The 20,994-nt window shown below is 29.0% G+C and overlaps 1 protein-coding gene across 2 annotated transcripts in view; it reads right to left on the bottom strand.

Moving 5' to 3' along the window:
* Positions 1-20,994, bottom strand: part of LOC107454559 (protein daughterless) — a 77,184-nt gene that overhangs the window by 43,471 nt on the left and 12,719 nt on the right. Inside the window, exon 4 of one of the 2 annotated variants that reach the window (XM_043047054.2) lies at positions 19,220-19,242. In XM_043047054.2, coding sequence (XP_042902988.1) covers positions 19,220-19,242 — 23 coding nt within the window. Of the gene's footprint in view, positions 1-4,183; positions 4,388-19,219; positions 19,243-20,994 lie in introns of those variants that run through there. The other variant, XM_043047055.2, reaches the window with a different exon arrangement.

The raw sequence follows: 20,994 nt of genomic DNA on the forward strand, positions 1-20,994 counted from the left end.
CATGAGGGGTGTTGTGTTGACTAAATAAAAATAACTGTTTTTGTTTGTTTAGTGATTAGTTTATAATACTAACTTCATATAATATTTTTATAAAATTTAAAATATAAAGTATTTAAGTCATTAAATTGCTTGAAAATAAAATCAAACATTGCCAATACATTTTATCAGATCTTCCATTGGTTAATGTCTACAATAAAGAAAAAGAAAAAAAAACACACACACTCAATTTAAATTTTTAAAAAATCATGATTTTTGCAAACTCTGATTCCTAAATTTAACTTTTATTATTATAATTCAGAAAGTTACTAATAATAGTAATACTAAAAAAAATACAGTATTAGATTAATATTGGAATTGTGAAATAATTTTTAGTGTATGGAAACTTAAAATAACTTTTTTTAGCTATGCTTTCAATTTTTAAAATATATTTTTTAGTTTATTCCGACTATGTCATACGAAAATACATTTCACTGCAAACACTGAACTTCTAAATATAAAACTTATAAAATGAAGGGTTACAATCTGATACTTTGAGTAAGGCTGTGTATTAAATCTGTAACTTGCTAAGCACAACAGAAAAATATTTTTTCTGGCATTTTTTTCTTTCTTTCCTTTTATATTTTTATCAATATTTAAGGTAGTCAAAGGCTAATTTCAGCACACTGGCGATTGATTGTAACTTTTATAACAGATTTATAACACTTTTAAAACTTAATAATAATAATAATAGATGAAACTACTGTTTTTATAGTGCTTTTGATGCATTTTAAACCTCTGATACTACTACATCTAAAAAACCAATTTCCAAAAAACTTCAATAAAAGAAAACATGCATACTATCTTAAAACAAAAATTTCTCAAAATTGTGAAATGTTGTAGAACAATGAAAGTTGTGAAAAGCAGAATTTATCTCCAATTTGAGATAATTTATTATTTACCAAATAAGGTTACGTTTTGGCAATTTTAACTTACAAAATTACCCATTTATTTATGCAATACCTGCAAAACATTCATGATTATTAAGTCTTGTAGCAAAGCATTATATACAATTTTGTTCCCAGTGTATAACAAGGTAATTAAATTAATTAAAAAAATCATAACCTTTATATTAAAAAAAATCATAACTGTTTTGGGTGTTTATTTTTTATGTTACATTTAGTTTTGCTTACTTGAAAAAATTTAAACTAAAGTGCTTATTTTTAAATTTTTCTACACTTTTTACATGAAATGATGACTCTATATCCATTAATGCAAAGGAAAGAAGGAAAAGTTCACTTTTGAGATTTTTATTTTACATAAGCTTCCTCTCCTTTTTTGGTGTAAAAATAGGAATGCAATAGCCAAGGTTTACTATAGTTCTTTTTTTAACTCATTTAACTATAATAAAAGGTTTTTTTTTTTAAATTTACATATAACTGTCGTTGAACAGCCGGCCCAATTTTTGGGTTTACGACTACTAATGTACAACTCTGTAGTCTTGTAATTTTGAGCCCAAACCAGAATACAAGGGAACTCCTGGATAAAGTATTGGGAGAAATTTGCCTTCCTGGAGGACTTTTTGAAGGAATTAACCCGTAATTACGTTACACGGAGAGGAAGACCACAAGAACCTCCCACGGTTAGCCTCACGGCAAGGGGACTCTAACCCATGATCCATCTGCCACGGAGGATATTTCATGTCAGCACTGCGGTCGATGCAAGCCGGATGCGGAATTTGCATTGACCGGCCACCTCCGGGATGGAACTCCGGTTCACCTCATTGGAAGGCGAACTCTCAATCCCCTGAGCCATCTAATAATAGGTGTATTGACAGTAACTTTGATCTCAATATAATTAAATTGTTAGATACAGGGGTAATGACTGGGTGGCAACAAAAACAGAGAAAATATTACGGCACTTTTCCAGGTACCTACATTTTATCTTAATTTCTTGATTTTTGAAACTAGAGGCACAAAATTTTATTACAATTCAGTTACGCTTATTATTACAAATAGAATATATTACAAACATTTGCCACTTAAGTTAAAAGTAAAGAATTTAAAATATAAATAAAAACATAATTTCATTATTACAAGAGCCAATTTTCTTGAAAAAATATTAGACTTTTAAATACTCAAAATAATTTATTTTTCTAATTCTGTGGATGCCCTAATTGAGAATTTTAGGAAGACTTTTTCCCCTCCTAAAATGAAGAAACTATACAAAAAAAATAAAAAAATACTAAGATTAACAACTCAATTAATGAGAATAATTTATAGTTGCAGTCAAGTATTTATCTAAACTTTCATTTAAATTTTTTTTAAAAATACAATGGAAATTTTAGTACTATCGAAAATTATCCTCATTGGTAGTTAAATTGAAAAGTAGAGTTTGGTTTTTATTGGAAAAAGATGGGTAATTTTCATGGTATGCCACTCAATGTTACTGAAAGATTCTGTCCAACCTTCCAAACATTACCACCGAAAACGACTTTTGTCTTTACAATTGGATTCAAGGATTAAAAATTACAAAAAAGATGAGGCACACGAAGTACATACAAATGAATGCATACTTTACTTTAAATAAAACTTGGAATTAGAAGTATATGATAAAAAAATTTATTATCTAAGTGTTTATCTTTATTAAAAAAAGTATTTCTTTTAATTTTACTTAATACTTATATGTAATTTAAAAAAAAAAAAAATTTACAAAAAATATCAACAGTTTAACCATTACACTCTGGGAATCCCACAACATTTTGCACAAGAAAAAAAGTTTGAAAGCGGATCATTTTTTTTTTCACATTTTAATTTTCCAAAAGTATTGGATTCAATTTTATCATATAATGGAACAAGAATTATGTGCGTCCAAAGACAAACCAAGAGTAAGGAAACACAGTATAATATGTGCTCAATGTATTACAAAAACAAGTGATGCTTAGAACTACATAAAATGCTAACATAAAAGTGAAGAACATATACATAAGTTTCTGATCCATCCGTTGCTATTCACCATTGATACTAGTGTTATTATATTGAGAAGTTCTATACTTAAATTTTAACAACAAATAAATTAAATTATAAATGACACAACTTTATTGTAATTTTTCATATAACACATACTATTTGTTGCTAAAATATTTACCACAAATTTAAATCTTGCACTTGCAGCCTCATTTTTAAAATGTAGTGCCTATAGAACTCATTTTAAAAACTTTGAAATAAAACTGAAATAACATTATAAATCTGAAATAAACAGGTTAATGCAGGTAGTCAACATCTTATAAAACTTTTCATTTCTTCTCAATTAATTTAAATATCTGCTATAATTTAATTTCTTAAAAATCTATGATAATAATAAAAAAGACTAAGAGAATAGAACTCTTTTTTTAATGGAAAATATTATCCATAATTTTCAGCAGGCAAACTGATAATGTTTTTAACACACTAAAATGAAATAAGTGCAGATATACAAAAACTGACTTCGGTACTGATCTTCGCTTCTTAAAGCTACTTCTTTTTCTAGCCCCCTTTTTCAAAAAAAGTTGTACATTCCTCATATACAGTTCATAGCAATTCATTAGAAACATAATATTAATAAATTTTATAACTATATCATCCCAAGAAGATTAAAATCTAACTTTGAAATATATAATACACTTGAAATGAGAAAACACATCTTATGAATACACTCAGTTTTTGCAAGACGATAACATTAGATTAAGTAAATAGAAGTATTTGATCAGACTATCTTTGAAATTATAATAATAAAAAATTTACATTTCATAAATGCAATATTTATTTAACTTGCTGATTACATTTATAGAATAAATCACAAGAACAGAATTAAATTTTAAATAATAAAACATTAAAAATTATTAATAAATAAAAGATCTATATCTATTGAGCGGCAAACTACAAAAAAAGGTAATAATAAAACATTAGAAACAAAAATATATATTGAAGTGGAATGAAAACCTTAACTAATTGGAAAACACTTATTGGGACTCCATAAACTTAATGGGCGATTTTAAAAATATTAAATGACTGGCTAATGACGTCTAACAAATTTATTTATACAAAAAAAGTTATGAAAAACTATAATAAACGTCTGCTGAAAAAGAAGAAAGCCACGTGAAAAAAGATCCCAACAAAACAACTGCATTATATACTGAAAAACCACGTGAAAAAGATTGCAAACTTACTAGAGGAGTTATAGGTATTAATTCCGGCACAAAATCTTGAGGAAAAACAGTTCTGTTTTCCAAATAATTCTTCAATTGCAAAGGAGGATTGTCCGTGTAATTGTTAGGACAAAACATGGCGAGTAAAAGCGGCGGAGCAATAAACAGCGCACACTTATTTCGATGAACGATCTCCGCGAAATACGGCATAACGAGGAAGAAAAATGTTACCTAGTGGGGGGGGGGAGAAGAGGAATGAATAAAGAAAAGAAAGCGCCAAAAACTCGCCAGGGATTTCTAACCACAACACAGTGGGCCAGAACACCACGATCTTTGGCCATAAGTCAAAATTAAATTTTCAACTAAAATATGTGTAGGCAGTTTTAATATTGCCCAAATTAAATATTCATAATCATTCCAAACATTTTAATTCACTTTTTGGACCGACAAGAGTACAATGTAGTGAAAAATATGCTAAAAAAAAATTTTTTTTTAATGTAACTTTCAAATTTACATTTCAGAAATATATATAGGAATTTTACCTTACTGTTGCATTTTTATCAGAGTAATTAGTCTGAAATTATAGTACAATTTTTCAATTTGTTGGATTAGTTAATACTCTTGACACGTTCGAAACTTATCTCCAAAAAGTTCCACGAGGTAATGAGCTAAACTTTTTTTTTGTTGTCTTCTTTGATGTTTCTTCTTTCGAAAAAACCTGCCCCATTTTGCCCATATTGCAAAGTTGGACTAAATATACCGAAAAACAAAAAGTATGTTTTTTTTTCTTCATATTTTAGCGTTATTTTGTAATTAATTCGCGTTATTTTGTAATATTACTTCGGAAATATAATTTACTTTTCATTTTTAATATAAAATTACGAAAATTATTATATTTTCATTTCTATGTTTAATTATTTAAACATACTATATTATTTTTATTTTTGCGCGCCATATTTCAGCCGCCATTTTGTTTTATTTTTTTGAATTTTTAGTGTATTTTAAAATTTTTTGAATTTTAAAATTTGTATTTTAAAATTTTTTGAATTTTTAGTGTATTTGAATTCAATTTCCCTGCAAATAAAAACACACAAATTTTGAAACAAATTTTATCGAAATACTAAATTTGGCCACGAAACCTTGGATGCTGGCCCACTGTAGCACAGGATAATCTTCAATAGTATTCGTGGCACCGTTTCAAGTGTCAAAAAATTTCAAAGTGAAAAAAACACAAAAACCGTGTCTTTCAAGGTGTCTTAAAACAATGAATTAAAAGACATGGATGGAATCCGTCATTCAGGTGAAATAATTTGTGAAGAATTCGTAAACTCCTTATAATGAGAGCCGGTTTATATGGGAAGCAAAAATATTAATATTTTTAAATATGTAATCGATAGAAAAAAGGAAAATCCCAACTACAAGTTATACATACAATTATCTTCTCAGAAATTTTAAATTAAAGTGCAAAGTGAGCAAATTAAGAAATGAATCACCCTGAATAACTTTTGTTCTAATGATCGGATCTTCACGTTCTGGAACTCAATCTTAATGATTCAAAGAGGTGATCTCAAATAGGCTACTTTATGAGTGCAGACAATATTTTAAGTTACGGAATCAGACACAAAAACGTATTTTCTCTGAATAAACAAACCTTTCTTTACAACGGATTCGGATTTCCGATCCCCAAAATATAGCCGCAATCTGGTCCAAAGTTTGGAGCCTTTAATGTTAATTTTATTTTTTTGCATATTTCTCCAGATCGCGAGGAACCTTTTAAGTGAATAGAAAAATTTTGCACACAATTATAAAATTAGTTTATCCAAAGATAATTCCAAGCAAAATATCACTTTTAGTAAATATTTAGTATTTTTTTATTATTTTATTTAATAATAGTTGGAAAAAATTTTAAATTGTAAATTATAACATTTTTACATGATTTTAAAGAATGCAATTTTAAATGGCAAAATACAAAATNAGGTCCCAGTACATTAGATAGGAAAATAATGATAAACTTCCTTCGTTTATGCGTCGCTCTAAAAATAAATTTTTCAATTATGCGCCGAAATTATAAGCTAGCATTTTAATTTTTCAATCCTTTAAATATTTTTTTCTTTTCTAAAAAAAAAATTTTTTAAATTAAAAATGAAGCAAATAAGCAATCCTTGTTACAGATAAAAAGAAATATATGTTGTTAGATTCTATTGAATTTGCTTCCCCCTGTGACCTTTTCCTGTTTTCTGTTTCCTGAAAGACATTCTTTCAAAAATTTTGAATAGGGTGTCTTATCTGTTACACCAACAACAATGAAAACCCATTCATCTTTTAGAAAATGACCATTACTCTTGTCCAGAGGTTAGTTTTACTCCCATGCTGATTTCTAGAAAAAAAAACACCTGTAATAGGAAGGATGAAAGAGACCGCGATCACTTACTTACAGTCAGATGGACATTATGAGTAAATAAATGGAGGTGATCTGTTTAGTGACAGAAGTACTTGAACAACTTATTGTGCAGCATATTATGACGTCAAGTACTTTTCTTAGAAATTTATCATGTGATGTTTCACCCCCTCCCATAAAACTCAAATTTTTTGTGAAGAATTGTTCATTTATATCTAATTAAAACTTGTGAACGATGAGAACGTGGTGGATGATACTGACGAATAAGATGATAAAGTTCCTCCAAATCACACAGCAGTATCGAAAGCTTTAGACACTATTCCTGACTATTTAATTTTGCTTCTGAAACTCCCCCCTATCCCATTTATATGAACTGGAAAAAACTGTTTTTGAATAACGTCGGCAAACACAAACATGCATTAAGATTATTTTGTAAGAAAATAAATTGTCTTAGGGTATGTTAAATTTTTTCTTTGTATAATTATAGTAAATACCAAAACAGTATAAATATTAACATTTAATCTCTAGAGACATATTTATTCATATTGTCACTGCAATTTACGTTGCGTTTTAGAATTTTGAAGTTTTTCACTTATGCGCCTCTTTCACTTATGCGCTTTTTTTTCTTGGCCCCTTACACCGGTGCATAAGTGAGAGTTCACTGTATAACATTTTTACATGATTTTAAAGAATGCAATTTTAAATGGCAAAATACAAAATTTGAACGAAATCGGTTAAATAGTTCCTGAGAAATCGAACTTCAAAAAAGACGTATTTTAAAAAATTCAATTTCTCAGGAACTATTCGACCGATTTCGATCAAAATTTTTATTTTCCATGTAAAATGGCATCCTTCAAAATGATGTAAAAATATTATATCTTACAGTTCAAAAATTTTTCGGCTATTATTAAAATAATTAAAAATATTACCTATGAGTGATACTTTGCATGGAATCATCTTTCGATAAACGAATGTCATAGTTATATGTAAAAAAAATTTAATTCGCTTAAAAAGTTATCGAGATAGGGTGAAATACGCAAAAAATAAAATTAACATTTAGGGGTTCAAATTTTAGACCGTTCTCCTGACCAAACTATTTCCTTGATTGAGGCTACATATAATGGGAGTCAGAAATCCGAATCCGTCGAAAATAGGTATGTTAATTCAGAGAAAGTACGTTTTTGTGTCTGATTTCATATTTTAAAATATCGTCTGCACTAATTAATTAGAATATTTGAGGTCATTCCCTAGAATCATTACGATTGAGTCTTCTAGAACGTGAAGATCTGATCATTAGATCAAAAGTTATTCAGGGTGGTTCGTTTTTTATTTTACCCTCTACATTTAATAATGTGAGGGAAAAAAATTTCTAAGTAAATCATGCATTGTGTAAATGTTAAAAATGCCAAATTAAGGAAATTTTAATATTTAACAACAATCTTAACTTTGATCTGAACCAGAGCACGATCTATCTCCAATTCAGTACCCCCAAGAGGTATTAATTTGCTATGGGAACTTGGAAGGCTTTGTGACCCGACAGATTTAACATGCACCAGTCACCATTTAATACACGAGATACCTTCGGGTGCTGTGGATTCTACGTTCATCTTTATGAGCAATAATGGTACACCTCATCGTACAGTGGCTGTCAAAGAACTGTTGGAGAGTGAAGATATTGCACGCATGGAATGGCCGGCGAGGTCCCCGGATTGAACACGTGTGGGACACTCTAGGGAGACGCTTTGCAGCACGACCCCAGCAGCAAGCAATAATTCCGCAGCTGCGATTAGCAGTACAACAGGAATGGGCAGCAATTCCTCAAGAGCTTCTTAATAACCTGGTCCGGAGCATGGGCACAATCTTGCATAGATGTGATCATATCCCATACTAAAGACTGGAATTTCCTTGCCAATCCCGTGTAACATTGACGTTTTGATCACTTGTACAATATTGTTTTAAGCCTAGATTTCAATAAAGTTCATTGTTATTGTGGATTATTTTTTTATTTTTTTTGCAAGTTGTTTATTTTTCCAAATACGTAATTACATTTTGAGGATCCTACGGTATGATTTTTATCGATTGTCAACACTGCTGTTCAAGCTTACATTCGAAAAACCACTTTGTCCTTAATTTTTGCACACCAGTGTATAAAATAAATTATACGAAAATATAAAAACAAATCTACAAAAAAAAGGGAGAACTTATTAATCAATAAAATAAAAAAAATGAATCAAACTGAAAAGGTGTCACATTGCCTGACAATTCCCGATTTTGGGGTAAAATTACGCTTTTCCCTGACTTACATTTTTTCGAATCTCAGAATTTTCCTCAGATAATTCCCAGTTTTCATGCTATATTCCTGGTGAGTATGAATTCTATTGGAGTAGTTTCCGAGAAATAAAAGTTTAAACATCAGATATTTAAAAGCAATAAATTATGTTCAGATTAATTTTCCAAAAACAAAGCAATTTGAAACCTAGGTAGATAGTTAAGAAATTTTAACCGATTGCAAATTAATCAATAAAAAATTATTTTCGACATTTAACTGTTGGTAGATCAAATTTGATCAGAATAATACTTGAAGAATCTTAATCAGTCATGTTTGGAAAAGGGAGAGCATGAAAATCCACAAGAAAAGAAAAAAAAGTAAACCAATGCCAACAATAAAAAACATTCGAATCAACGGTTTCAGTCTTGTCATAAATAGTGTACCTATAAATGCATGAATTGCAACCACTAATAATTCATAACCCTTAAAACAAATGTACAGATGATAAAAATAAAAATTACTACTTCTACAGGGGTGCTTAAATTTCCTTTAAGTTTGTGAGAGAATAATTATTTCGATAAAAACGGAATAGTAGAATACGACAGACTTTTTGTTACTTGAAATCGGCCGGGATAGTATGGTTTGCACGGAGCTGGACTCACGTTTGTGAGAATCCAGCTTGCCGAAGACTCCCCGTGCAATAAATGGTGAAAGGTTTAACCGGGTCACCTCCATGTTCCCATATCAAATCTCTGGAGGTACTGAATTGGAGATGGGTGAAAATTTCGATCTGTGGGCTAATGAATGGGCAGAAGTTGCTGTCTTAATGGCCGACGACAACAACATGACTTGAAATCGATTTTCCGATCCAATTTCTAAAATGAACATTATTTAATACGTATTAAGTTTATTTTGATTTCAGAGAGAAAGCATCAATGTAAAACTTTAGAGACGACTTTCTATAACTTATCTAAACTTAAAATTCCGGATTTTTTTACAGGAACATCAATACGTAAATTATTTTAATCCAAGCACTTAAGGGAAATAATGCAATAAACTTATATTATTTTCTTCAGAGTCAAAATTTGAAGGGGAAAAAGATGCACGCCAGATAAAAATCATGTTAATAACTTGAAAATTCTTTTAATAGACAGTCAAATATGCTTTTTCCTAGTACATATTTAAGCAACATGCTTTAATACTCAAACCAATTATGTACCAAATTTTAACGGTTTATTAGAAGTCGAGAAATCTTGCGTGCAAGATAAAATAATTTGAAATGAGAAAAACAGATGTAAAGTAAAACTTTGAATAAATAATTGTTAATAAAATACTTGAGTTTGCAGAAAAGTCCAGTTTATAATAAAAATAGGTTGTTTTTTATTCAGTATTTCTGCTGTGATGAGAAAAATACAGTGGATTGGTTATGCAGGTACGAACAGAAGGAACAAACAGCTGAACCGAAAATAAAATATCGAATTACCATATTACCTCACAACTAATTTCTTATGATCTATCTATTAAAATATAGCGATATAATAATTTAAATTTTGTGGAAAATTTATTGTGACAGAGAGAGATTTAAATTTAAGAAGATGATATAACGTGGAAGAAACATTTCATTGCAAATTCTGTTTTACCTCCAATGGTATGTCAAAAGATAAGAAAAAAAGTAAGTAAACTATTGAGTTTCAAATAGCAAAATACAAAAAATATACAGGAAAACTTAAACAATATTTTGTTTGCATTTCAGCGTTTGAAGCTTCATGAAATTAACTTTAAAATACCGATGGAGATATCCGTCTTAGATTTCACGATCATTTTCTATAAAAATTGGACTGTACACTTGACAAGAAAAAAATCACTACAAATTCAAAACACTGTCGATTGGATTGCTTCTGGAATCAAAGCTTCTTTTTATACGATTTCCTTGGCAAAATTAAAACCTAATTTGTTCAACCTTCAATAGTTTATATCTTTTGCAATCTAATATCTCATTGCATTTTAGAATAAATTTTTATAATTTTAAGGCAACAGGATAAAATTTTACATAAAATAATTGACTTTCAAAAAACATTCCAATTTTGCTTCTATACCAATTTAGAGCCTTTAAAAATCTATCTGTTTACTCCTAACGCGTTTTCTCCTCATTTTCTCAATTAACTTGAAATTTTGCATGATTATTATTTACATTTCTAAAGATTTAACTATTATTTTGAAACATTTGTGCGCTTAACCGTTTATTACTTTAAAATTAGCATTATTTCTACTGCATATTCTATTCGTTGTTTTCAAACGAAATTGAATAAAAATTAGTAATGAAGCTACGTTCCTTTTGACCTTTTATGCGATTTAAAAAAAAATATTTTAAAATTAAAATGTATTGATATCATATTTTAGAATATAATATATAAATTAATTCTAAGTTAAACAGTTCAAAATCTAGTCTCCGAAGTAAAGAGTGGAACAAATTATATTTTAACTGCAAAAACTCGATTTTTCTTGTTTAATTAAAATTTCAAGACATAATTAATTTATATAAACACAAAAACCCGATTGGGGTTCATGCGGTAGAAAAGAAAAATTTCGAATACTTGTTCTAGGTCAGTCGAATTCATGTCTTGCACAAAGGTCAGCGGCCGTCCGACGGAAAGACCTGGAAATGGTAGACCACACTTGTCGGTCATACCTTCAGGGGCTTCTTCCGCACAAGATACAGTTATTCGTATCGATAATGTCCTTTTTTAAAAAACTACAACGAAGAGTAAAAACCAGCGGGCAGATATGATACGGCAGACTGATAAAATTTTATTTCGTGAGATCCCTAAACTTGATTTTATTTTCCCAGAAATAAAATTATACATCAAAGGGAAGTTCCCAAATGACGTCACACATATTTTTCAAGTATAAGGACAAGTATTAGAACATACTTAAAATTTTCGTCCATAATCAAAAAACTACCTTTTTTTCAATAAGCCGAGGGGACATGGATTCTGAAAGTGTCCACGGAAACTTTTTTCCAGGCATCCTGTTTGCACTGATGTGCCATTTTTATAAACTTCTCGGGCTAGAAGTCTCCATAAGTTTTCGATTGGATTCAGATCGAGATTCTTCGCTGGCCAATCCATTCAATTACCTTTACACCAGAGTTTTCAGCTCTTAGAAAAGTGTATCGAAGCATTATCCTGCTGCGAGTCCCCTGAAGTAATGAGGGGGCGCTTCAGGTAACAAACTTTCTCCTAACATATTTGTCAGAATTTATTTTACTGTTGATAAAAACTATCGGAGTGGTTCCATTTGCCCCAAACCATCACTTGGAAAACTCTTCTTTGGTCTGTCGGAGATCATACCAAAAATAATGAAAATCATCAGATCCATCAAGGTCAGACATCAGTCCATTTTGGACCGAGAGAAATGTATTTTTATTTTTTTTTTTTTGTGGCGAAGTCAACTCTTCTTCTCTTATGTTGATTTGTAAGAAGTGGAAATGACACTAATGTTTCATAAAAAAGATGTTTATTTTATTCATTTTGAACATTTCTTTATGGGCTTGGTCAATTCAAATTTTGCTTTCATTTCATTTGCAGTTTCTTTTTTTTTTCTTTTCTGAAAAGGCCCCTGACAATCATTCTTTTCTGTCTCCCAGTTTGTTTTTTCATGCTATACATTTTATGAATTTTTAGAAAATTATAAACAACTGTTTTAGTGATTCTTTTCGAAATTTCCCATCATTCAGAATCATTGTTCAAATGTCACGATGGAAGTCTACGGGAGCGATATTTCTTTTATAAACCGTTTCATTATCAAACATACTAATTTTTCAGTAATGAGGTGTAGAAACAATGTTCTTATACTTTTTACCAAAATCACTTGGATTTAAAAATCAAAAATTACATTTAAACAGGCTTATATTTGGAAATTTGAATTAGTTTACAAAATAAATAATTCAGTTTGACTCTTATTCTTACTTAAATGAGCCCACTATTCCGTCCATAAGACTTCTGTATGAACTATGAGTTTTAATGCGGTTATTGAACATAAAAATTATTATTTTGATGAAATAAAATATTGAATTCAGTCATTTAAAATGTTTTCATTTTTGGCAAAATGTTGGATGTTCGGTTACCCCCTTCTCTCTCTCTCTCTCTCTTGTGGGTAAGAATTTCGGGTATATCTTTATTTAATGAAGAGATGGACTTTCTGTTTAAAACATTAGTTCATTTAAAATCCTTAAATACATAATAAAATAGGTAATGTTATAACTTTTCTTAGACCTCATGGATTTTTAACGCACTCTGCAAACGACACAATGAATACTTTGACTGCTGATCGATAAGAAGTGATATTAAATAGTTTTGAGATGGTGACGTTTATTTAAATTTCGTTCGGTGATGACAGACAGAATCCGGCAGCTCATTTTGCTTTCAGTGATGATACTCTCGAAACTCTCTCATCATCCAAAGACACGTGCGGTTGTTTACATAGATAAGATTCGGTTCTATTGATTGATACCACCCCCTCCCCTCCTCCTGCCACAAAGCTTCAAGAATTTGAATTATTTCGAGTAGCCAGTAAAATAGCACCTCCCCCGTTTTTATTCCTTACAAATTGGAAATTCTGTTGAATACATTCATGATTAAAAATCAAATACTTATTCATAAAAATATGAAACTTATGAGAAAAGGGTAAAACTCGGTCATTTTAAAGAACTTGCAATTAAATATGTATATTATCTGAGAATTTGTGGACATAAGTCAATATGGATAAGTAAAATAATGATAAATGAGTACTCATCTTTATCAAAGGAAAGGCCTCGCACAAAAATTGTGCAATTGCTATGGATAGAAACTAATATTTCGAATTATTATTTTGCTGAAATATAATTTATAAAACTCGCTTCTCATTTTCTTTAAAACAAAATTAATATGTCATAGAAATTTTTAATTTGTGTGATCCTTTAACGGGCGCGCTGTAAATCCATTATTGAATTCTATTCATTTCACCAGTCATTTAATTGAACCTCAAACTGCAAGCTTTTGACAAAGTATATTTTGCTCAACTTAAGTATAATAAAGGCTCGCTTAAAAGTATAATAAAATATAAAATTCTTAATTTTAGAATAACTTTGTTCAGTTGTTTAAGAGTCATTTTATGAATGGGACATTCATGAGGTAAATATGCATTAAATAAGCAGAATGCCTATTCCCTCATATTAATATTTAATTAATATTTTTAATGGAGATCAACATATTCTTAATCAAAATTTGAAAGCAGGATCTTAAAACAAAATACAGGAAATGTGCTTTTTAACATTTTTGTATAAAAATAATTTATTGGATTACTCAATTAACTTTAGGGTCAATCATAAGAGGAAAGAAACAAATCAATGACTGTAAAACTCAATCGTACAAGATTTGTTTGCTGAAAAAAATGAATGGGTCATAAAAATTGGACAGTGTAAAATTTACTGCGTTCAAACTATTGAACTTTGGTTTTTTTTCTTCTTTTTTTTTCCTAGCATTATTAATGAAAGACCAAAAATCCAAATCTCTCTGAAAATTCACATTTGTATTGAAAGAAAACCCACACAAAAATCAGAAATATCGTAGGCAAAATCCCTGATATATGTTTTTTGTAAGTGCTGAAATTTACTTTATAACTCTTTTTTCAGACTTCACGAACAAAATGTTTGAACTGCTTCATTGTTTCATAGAAAAATATTAGGAAGGCTGGACTCTTCTTCCCTCCAAATATTTTGAGATTTTCTTTTTTAATAGGAGAAAGAAAGAAACAAAGTACTAAAAGTAAACTTTTTTCATATCCTAGCCTAGTATTTCGTTCTAGCTACTTTTTGTTTCTTCCAATTTTTCGTAGTTAACAAATAGATACATATTATATTTTGACACATAACGTGAAATATTTTTGTGTAGAAAATAATTCCTAACCAAGTTTTATCAGTTATAACTATATATAGTTAGTTTTATCAGTGCTGTTAACTTAAACTGGAATGATCTCTACAAATCAGAATTTAAACATATATTTATTTTAAATATACAGGAAAACTTTGATAGTCAGGAACTCGTTCATCTGAATACTTTTGTTAACATAAGCCTGTTCCGAATACTAGTGCATTCCCCCCCCCCAATTTTAATAATATGCTAAGTCAATATACGACGTCAATTTCAATAATATATGGTTCTTTATGTAATTTTTTAAAAAAATTTTGTTAATAGGTGAAACTAATTGTTTTGGCAAGAAAATTTGAGTTGTAATTTTTTCATTTAAAAAAAAAAATTTTCTAGTGTAGTTTTATTCATCATGGTTTNCCGAATACTAGTGCATCCCCCCCCCCCATTTTAATAATATGCTAAGTCAATATACGATGTCAATTTCAATAATATACGGTTCTTTATGTAATTTTTAAAAAAAATTTGTTAATAGGTGAAACTAATTGTTTTGGCAAGAAAATTTGAGTTGTAATTTTTTCATTTAAAAAAAAAAAATTTCTAGTGTAGTTTTATTCATCATGATTTCTACTTCTATAAACTACTATAACAAGTATCGAAACAATTTATTGTACAGATATTAAATAGAAAACAGAATAGGATAAACACTATAAATGAAAGTTTACCTTTATTCGAATCGATTACTAAAGATACTCTCACTCCATTGTCTGATGATGGCACAAATCATTTTTAAGAATAATTTTTCCCATTCAAGCAATAAAGAAACTCTGAGAGAGTGTGCTTGTTTAGCATTAACTTAAAAATCCGCGAAGCACAATAATGTAGAGGATAAAAATGAAGTGATGAAGGTGACCCATCTTCTTGCTTGATTTGTCCGAGTTGTTTTGTCTCCGTTCAATGATGCAAATTCTTGCCGAAATATCCAATCCTTTTCAGGGTACAATCTGTCAGCATGTGGCAATGAATGTATAGCCCTCTTGTAACATTCAGCATTGATTTTAAACCCTTCATCAATGACTGCTATTTGACACTCAAACCATTGAAGAATTGTTGTTCTGAAACCGTAGTACAGTTCGAACATTTTCAGTTATATCATCAAAGGAACATACAACATTATTTTTAGCATTATAATTTTCTTCTGTGCAAAATATTTTCTCATCAGAAAAGATTATTCTGTCAACACTTTTGCTACTGAGCTGGTTCAACAAGTTCTTACATCTTTGCAATCGTTTTAATTTCTGTGCAAACCTTGAACTTTTCTTTTGAGACAAGGGCGAAAAACCAGGTCTTCATTTAATGTAAATTGCATAGTTCTACGTTCTCTTCTGCAACCATTTTATTAGCATAGCGTTGTGGATCTCTTCGTATCTTTTCACTTTTATCTTTCTTTTAATAATTTTAATTTCTTTCACTCTCTTTTATCTATTTCTCTTAATTTCTATACTTTGATATAAACTGAGCAAGGATGAACAGACCTGGATATCTTTACAGCTATTAGTATCCAATAATCGACATACAGTTCTCTACATATAAATGTTCATTTAAACCCAAAAGATTTTAATTGCTTAAAGTTTCTACATGCAGAAATTCTGCCACCGAAAAAAGTTGCTAAACTGCAAACCCTTTCGATTTTATTTTTAAACCGCGACTTTATTTTTAAACCGACTTAAAATATTTCATTTTAAACAACAAAAAAATCGTCTGCACTTACAGAAAGTGCCACTCATAGGAATAGAGTAGGATAATTATTTCATCACATGACTAAAGTTAATTCCTAATTTTTGGAGTGAAGAAAACACATGTTCTTGAGAGAGGAAAAAAAACAAAAAAAAACAGAATATTATAGAGTTGATGGAAGTAAGTCTTACAAAGGAAAATAAACCAATGACATCAACTTTGAAAACTAATGAAATCAGTTTATGACTTGGAATTACATGCGGCTTTGTAGGAATGATATATCAAGAACTTTAGTCAGCGTTTAAACATCAAATGAAGGTAGAGAAGTAAAGAAACAAATATGTGCAAAGTGGTTTAACCAATAGTTGACAGAGGAACAAGTTAGAACAAGAAAATAACAATGGGGAGAAAAGAAAGAGGTGAGAGAGGGTAAATAGCGGAAACCCAAAAGTGTAACAGATTAAATCAAAATATTGGTGGAATACTTGAAAGATCACTAACTAAATTATTAAAATGTTTCAAAATATCGAATGACATCCAGTTTGGAAGATGAAGAGCAGAGCTGAATGATTTTAGTAGAAGAAATCAATACATGAAGAAAAACTGTGGTCTACAGCGGCAGACCTGCCAACTCTCCTGCTTTTAGCAGGAGTCTCCTGCTTTTGCCTCAAATCTTCACCCTCAGGCCTTCAGGGTGTTTTCTCCTGCTTTTTTCTATTTAGTGCAAGATAGAGGGAAAAAAACAACAATTTGTGCAATTTCCTTCCCAACTTGTGCTTCAGACCATACTGGGCATTTATTTAGAAAAACTTTGCCCCATAGCAACATCACTAAAAATTATGGTGAGTGTGAACCAAAACAGCAGAAATAACCAATGAAATGGCAAAATCGGAGATATCTTGGACACCATTAGGCAAAATGTTTTTTCACTTTCTATAGATGCCAGTTTTTTTTTTTAAATAATGCTAAATCAGCAACATCTGCAGTTTTAAAACAGTAGCAGTAAAAAAAAATTAAGAAATGCATTTATAAAGTATTGTATTCATTATTGACATATTTTGTTAGTTTTGAACTTCTTCCTAAATTTGAAAAAATCAAAAGGTATGTTTTAATATAATTCTATAGAACCTTATATTTTATAGTAAGANAAGAGGTGAGAGAGGGTAAATAGCGGAAACCCAAAAGTGTAACAGATTAAATCAAAATATTGGTGGAATACTTGAAAGATCATTAACTAAATTATTAAAATGTTTCAAAATATCAGTTTGGAAGATGAAGAGCAGAGCTGAATGATTTTAGTAGAAGAAATCCATACATGAAGAAAAACTGTGGTCTACAGCGATAGCATGAAGGTAAAGAACTCTTCATTGAGGAAAAACTATCTAAACTAGGGTTGGGATTTTTGGACGCCCTAAACTGGTTTTGTACAGGACATGTGGGCTTTACTGTCTTAATCTGTCCTAAACTGACTAAAAGTGTCCAAAACCATGAACTTTGGTAAAAGGTAAAAATTCTATCGGTGTCACCTTTGCACACATAATATTAATAATTACATATATTAACAAATATTTGATATTTTTTATACAAATTGCTTTAACTTATTAAAGGAAAATATTTATAACTTTTGAAGCTCCACAATTCACTGAACTACTAAAGTCCTTATGCTTTTAATACTAATAAATTACTTTTTTGAATAAGGATAAATAATGCAATATTAAAAACAATAATAAACTTTTTTAATAAAACGAAAACTTGTCTTCATTTTGTTTCATTGTTCCAAAATTAACCTTTTAGTTTCCACAATATTTTTTTTAAATTGTGACATAATTTGAATAAAAGGGTTTTGGACAGGACAGTTTAAACCGTGGATTAAACCATTCTGTCCTAAACCTTGCCAACTCATAGTAATAATAGTCGAAGAATTTTTTTAATGGTAGGGTATGCAAATTTTTACATCATTTTATATTGCAGAATGAAAAAGTTTAACCAAATTGGTCAAATAGTCCCTGAGAAATCAAATTTTAAATATATGACTTCATTTTTAATATAGCTTGGCACTAATTAATTAGCATATTTGAGGTCAACCCCATTTACCATTTAGATTGATCCCTGGTATATGAAGATCTGATCATTAGATCAAAATCTAGTCAGGGTGTTTTTATTTTAGCACTTAGTCTTCACACATCTTGCAAATCAAGTCCAAAGATGCAGTTAAATTGGTACTAAATTATGCTTTCTATAATTTAGGGATGACTAATTTCTTTTTTTTGGTGAGCTTAATTGGAGCGATTAACTAGTTATTACAAATCAAACACTTTACTTTCACAGTATTTAACAATAATAATTTTGGAAGAAAATAATAAAGATAAAATATTTCTTAGCAAAGCACATTTGAATAATAATAGTGATAGAAACAAATGACTTTCAAAATCTTTCTTTTCTAACACATTCTATTACAATTTCTTTCATTAACAGAATGCGCCACAATCATTATTTTGATGTTATTTAATCGCTGACTTGTCAAAATTGCTTTTTAAACATCATTGATATTGTCTTAATAATATATTTATAGCATTTATTTGTATATTTATTTATAGCATTTTCTTTTCTGGCAAAATGTTTTTAAGATTTAAAAACATTTTTTTAAAACAGCTTTTTTTAAAATAAAACTACTTAAAAAAGAACATATATGTCATTTAATTTTAAAGAGTGAAAGAAAAAAAAAGAATAAATATTGTTTGACTTACATTTTGAACTTTGCCTCCATTTCCTAAAATACAACAGATGGATGAAATTATTATTATTATGAGATAAGAAATCAAACAAAATAATTAGCTAGAAATGAAACACTACAAATAACTATTTTTAATGACCACAAAAACAATTTTCTCTCTACTTTTGAGATACAAAATGAACGTCAATATGAAATTCTACAAGTTACATTTCCTCCTATTAGAAAAATAAAAACATATTTAAATGTATGGAAATGAAAATATGCTAAACAATTTACTAATTTTCATTAGTTATGATAATTTAATATTTTACTGAAGATTTCAAATAAAATAATGAAAAACTTTTTTTTTATTCAAACCACATAGCTGCCAACATGTCCAGTCAATTTTACGGTATAATATAAATTTCACGATAACTGTTGCATAATATACTAAATAATTTACAAATAGGGAACTTTAAGAATTTTTATTGTCATCACAATAGAAAGAATTTATTACACTAATAACTATAAATGTTCTACAACATTTTTCATGTACGATTGACGTTAAATAAACTTAAATTTGAAATGTGTTTTATTATATTAACTCATACTTTTAAAAAGTAATAGACAGGTAGTTTATAACTGATAGTTAGATTTTTTAATAATTTTAGAAGACGGTTCTCAATAAAAATAAACTGAAAATTTTTTAAACAAAAAACAAAACAAAAAACTTTTAACTGATTACTACAAATGAGGCTTGCTTTAGTATGTATTAGTAATACTTATTTAAATATTCAAGCAAGCAATAAATTTGTGTAAAAATTCTATTTCAATAGAGACTTTTTTTTTTTAAGGAAACTTACTTAATTTTAGGGAATTTTTAGAAATGTACAAAAACCAGGAAAAACTGAGACAAAATCCAGTAGTCTCCATGAAACCACAGATACAGTCATATTTTTAAAACTAATTGCGCAATTAAAAAAGTTTTTACCCACTCATGAAACTTGTTTACCCAAAGACAATTTCCTGCAAAAAATTATTTTTAATAATTATTTATTATTATGGACGAAATTTTTTTTATTAGGAGCCATCATTTTTTATACCATAATAATCCACATATTTTTCTATTGTGAAATCTCAAGCATTAATTTATTTTATTAAGTAGAAGCTGAGAAAAATTTAAATTAATTATTTGTAACGAAATATTTGGTGACAATGAAAAAAAAATTTAAATAGAGCGATTAATGTCTAAATGTTGTAAACTTACAAGCAACTTGCCTTACAAGCATAGCGTACATTTCATTCATGATTCTTTGCTATTTTGATTTGATATCACTCCTTTTAATAATAAAATAAGATGTTTCTTTTCATGTCATTGGCTAACTTACACTTAATTTAATAAAGACATTTGAATAAAATACTATATATTAAAAAAGCCAAGTTTTATAAAAACAAGCATCTGATAGAATGTGGCTATGCATCTGCTTTTTTTTATTTTGATTTTAAGTTGATTCATTCAATAATTGATACAATATCAATAGTAAACACATGTATGCATAGATTTGGAATAACATATTAATCAGTTTCTAACAGTTCTATACGGTGATAGCGGAGATGACAAGGGGCTTTCAAAGGTCTAAATTTTAATTAGAAGGATGCAATTTTTTCAAGAATATTGGTTAAAAAGTTTTTTTTTAAAGTATTTAATGCCCACTTGTTGTCTTAAGTTGGTTAAAAATTAAAAGTTCTGGGTGCAGTACCAAATTATAATTAAATTGGAAAACTTTAATTTTAGTGAATTTTTAAACT

The sequence above is a fragment of the Parasteatoda tepidariorum genome, chromosome 2 (genome assembly GCF_043381705.1).
Source record: "Parasteatoda tepidariorum isolate YZ-2023 chromosome 2, CAS_Ptep_4.0, whole genome shotgun sequence".
NCBI lineage: Eukaryota > Metazoa > Arthropoda > Arachnida > Araneae > Theridiidae > Parasteatoda > Parasteatoda tepidariorum.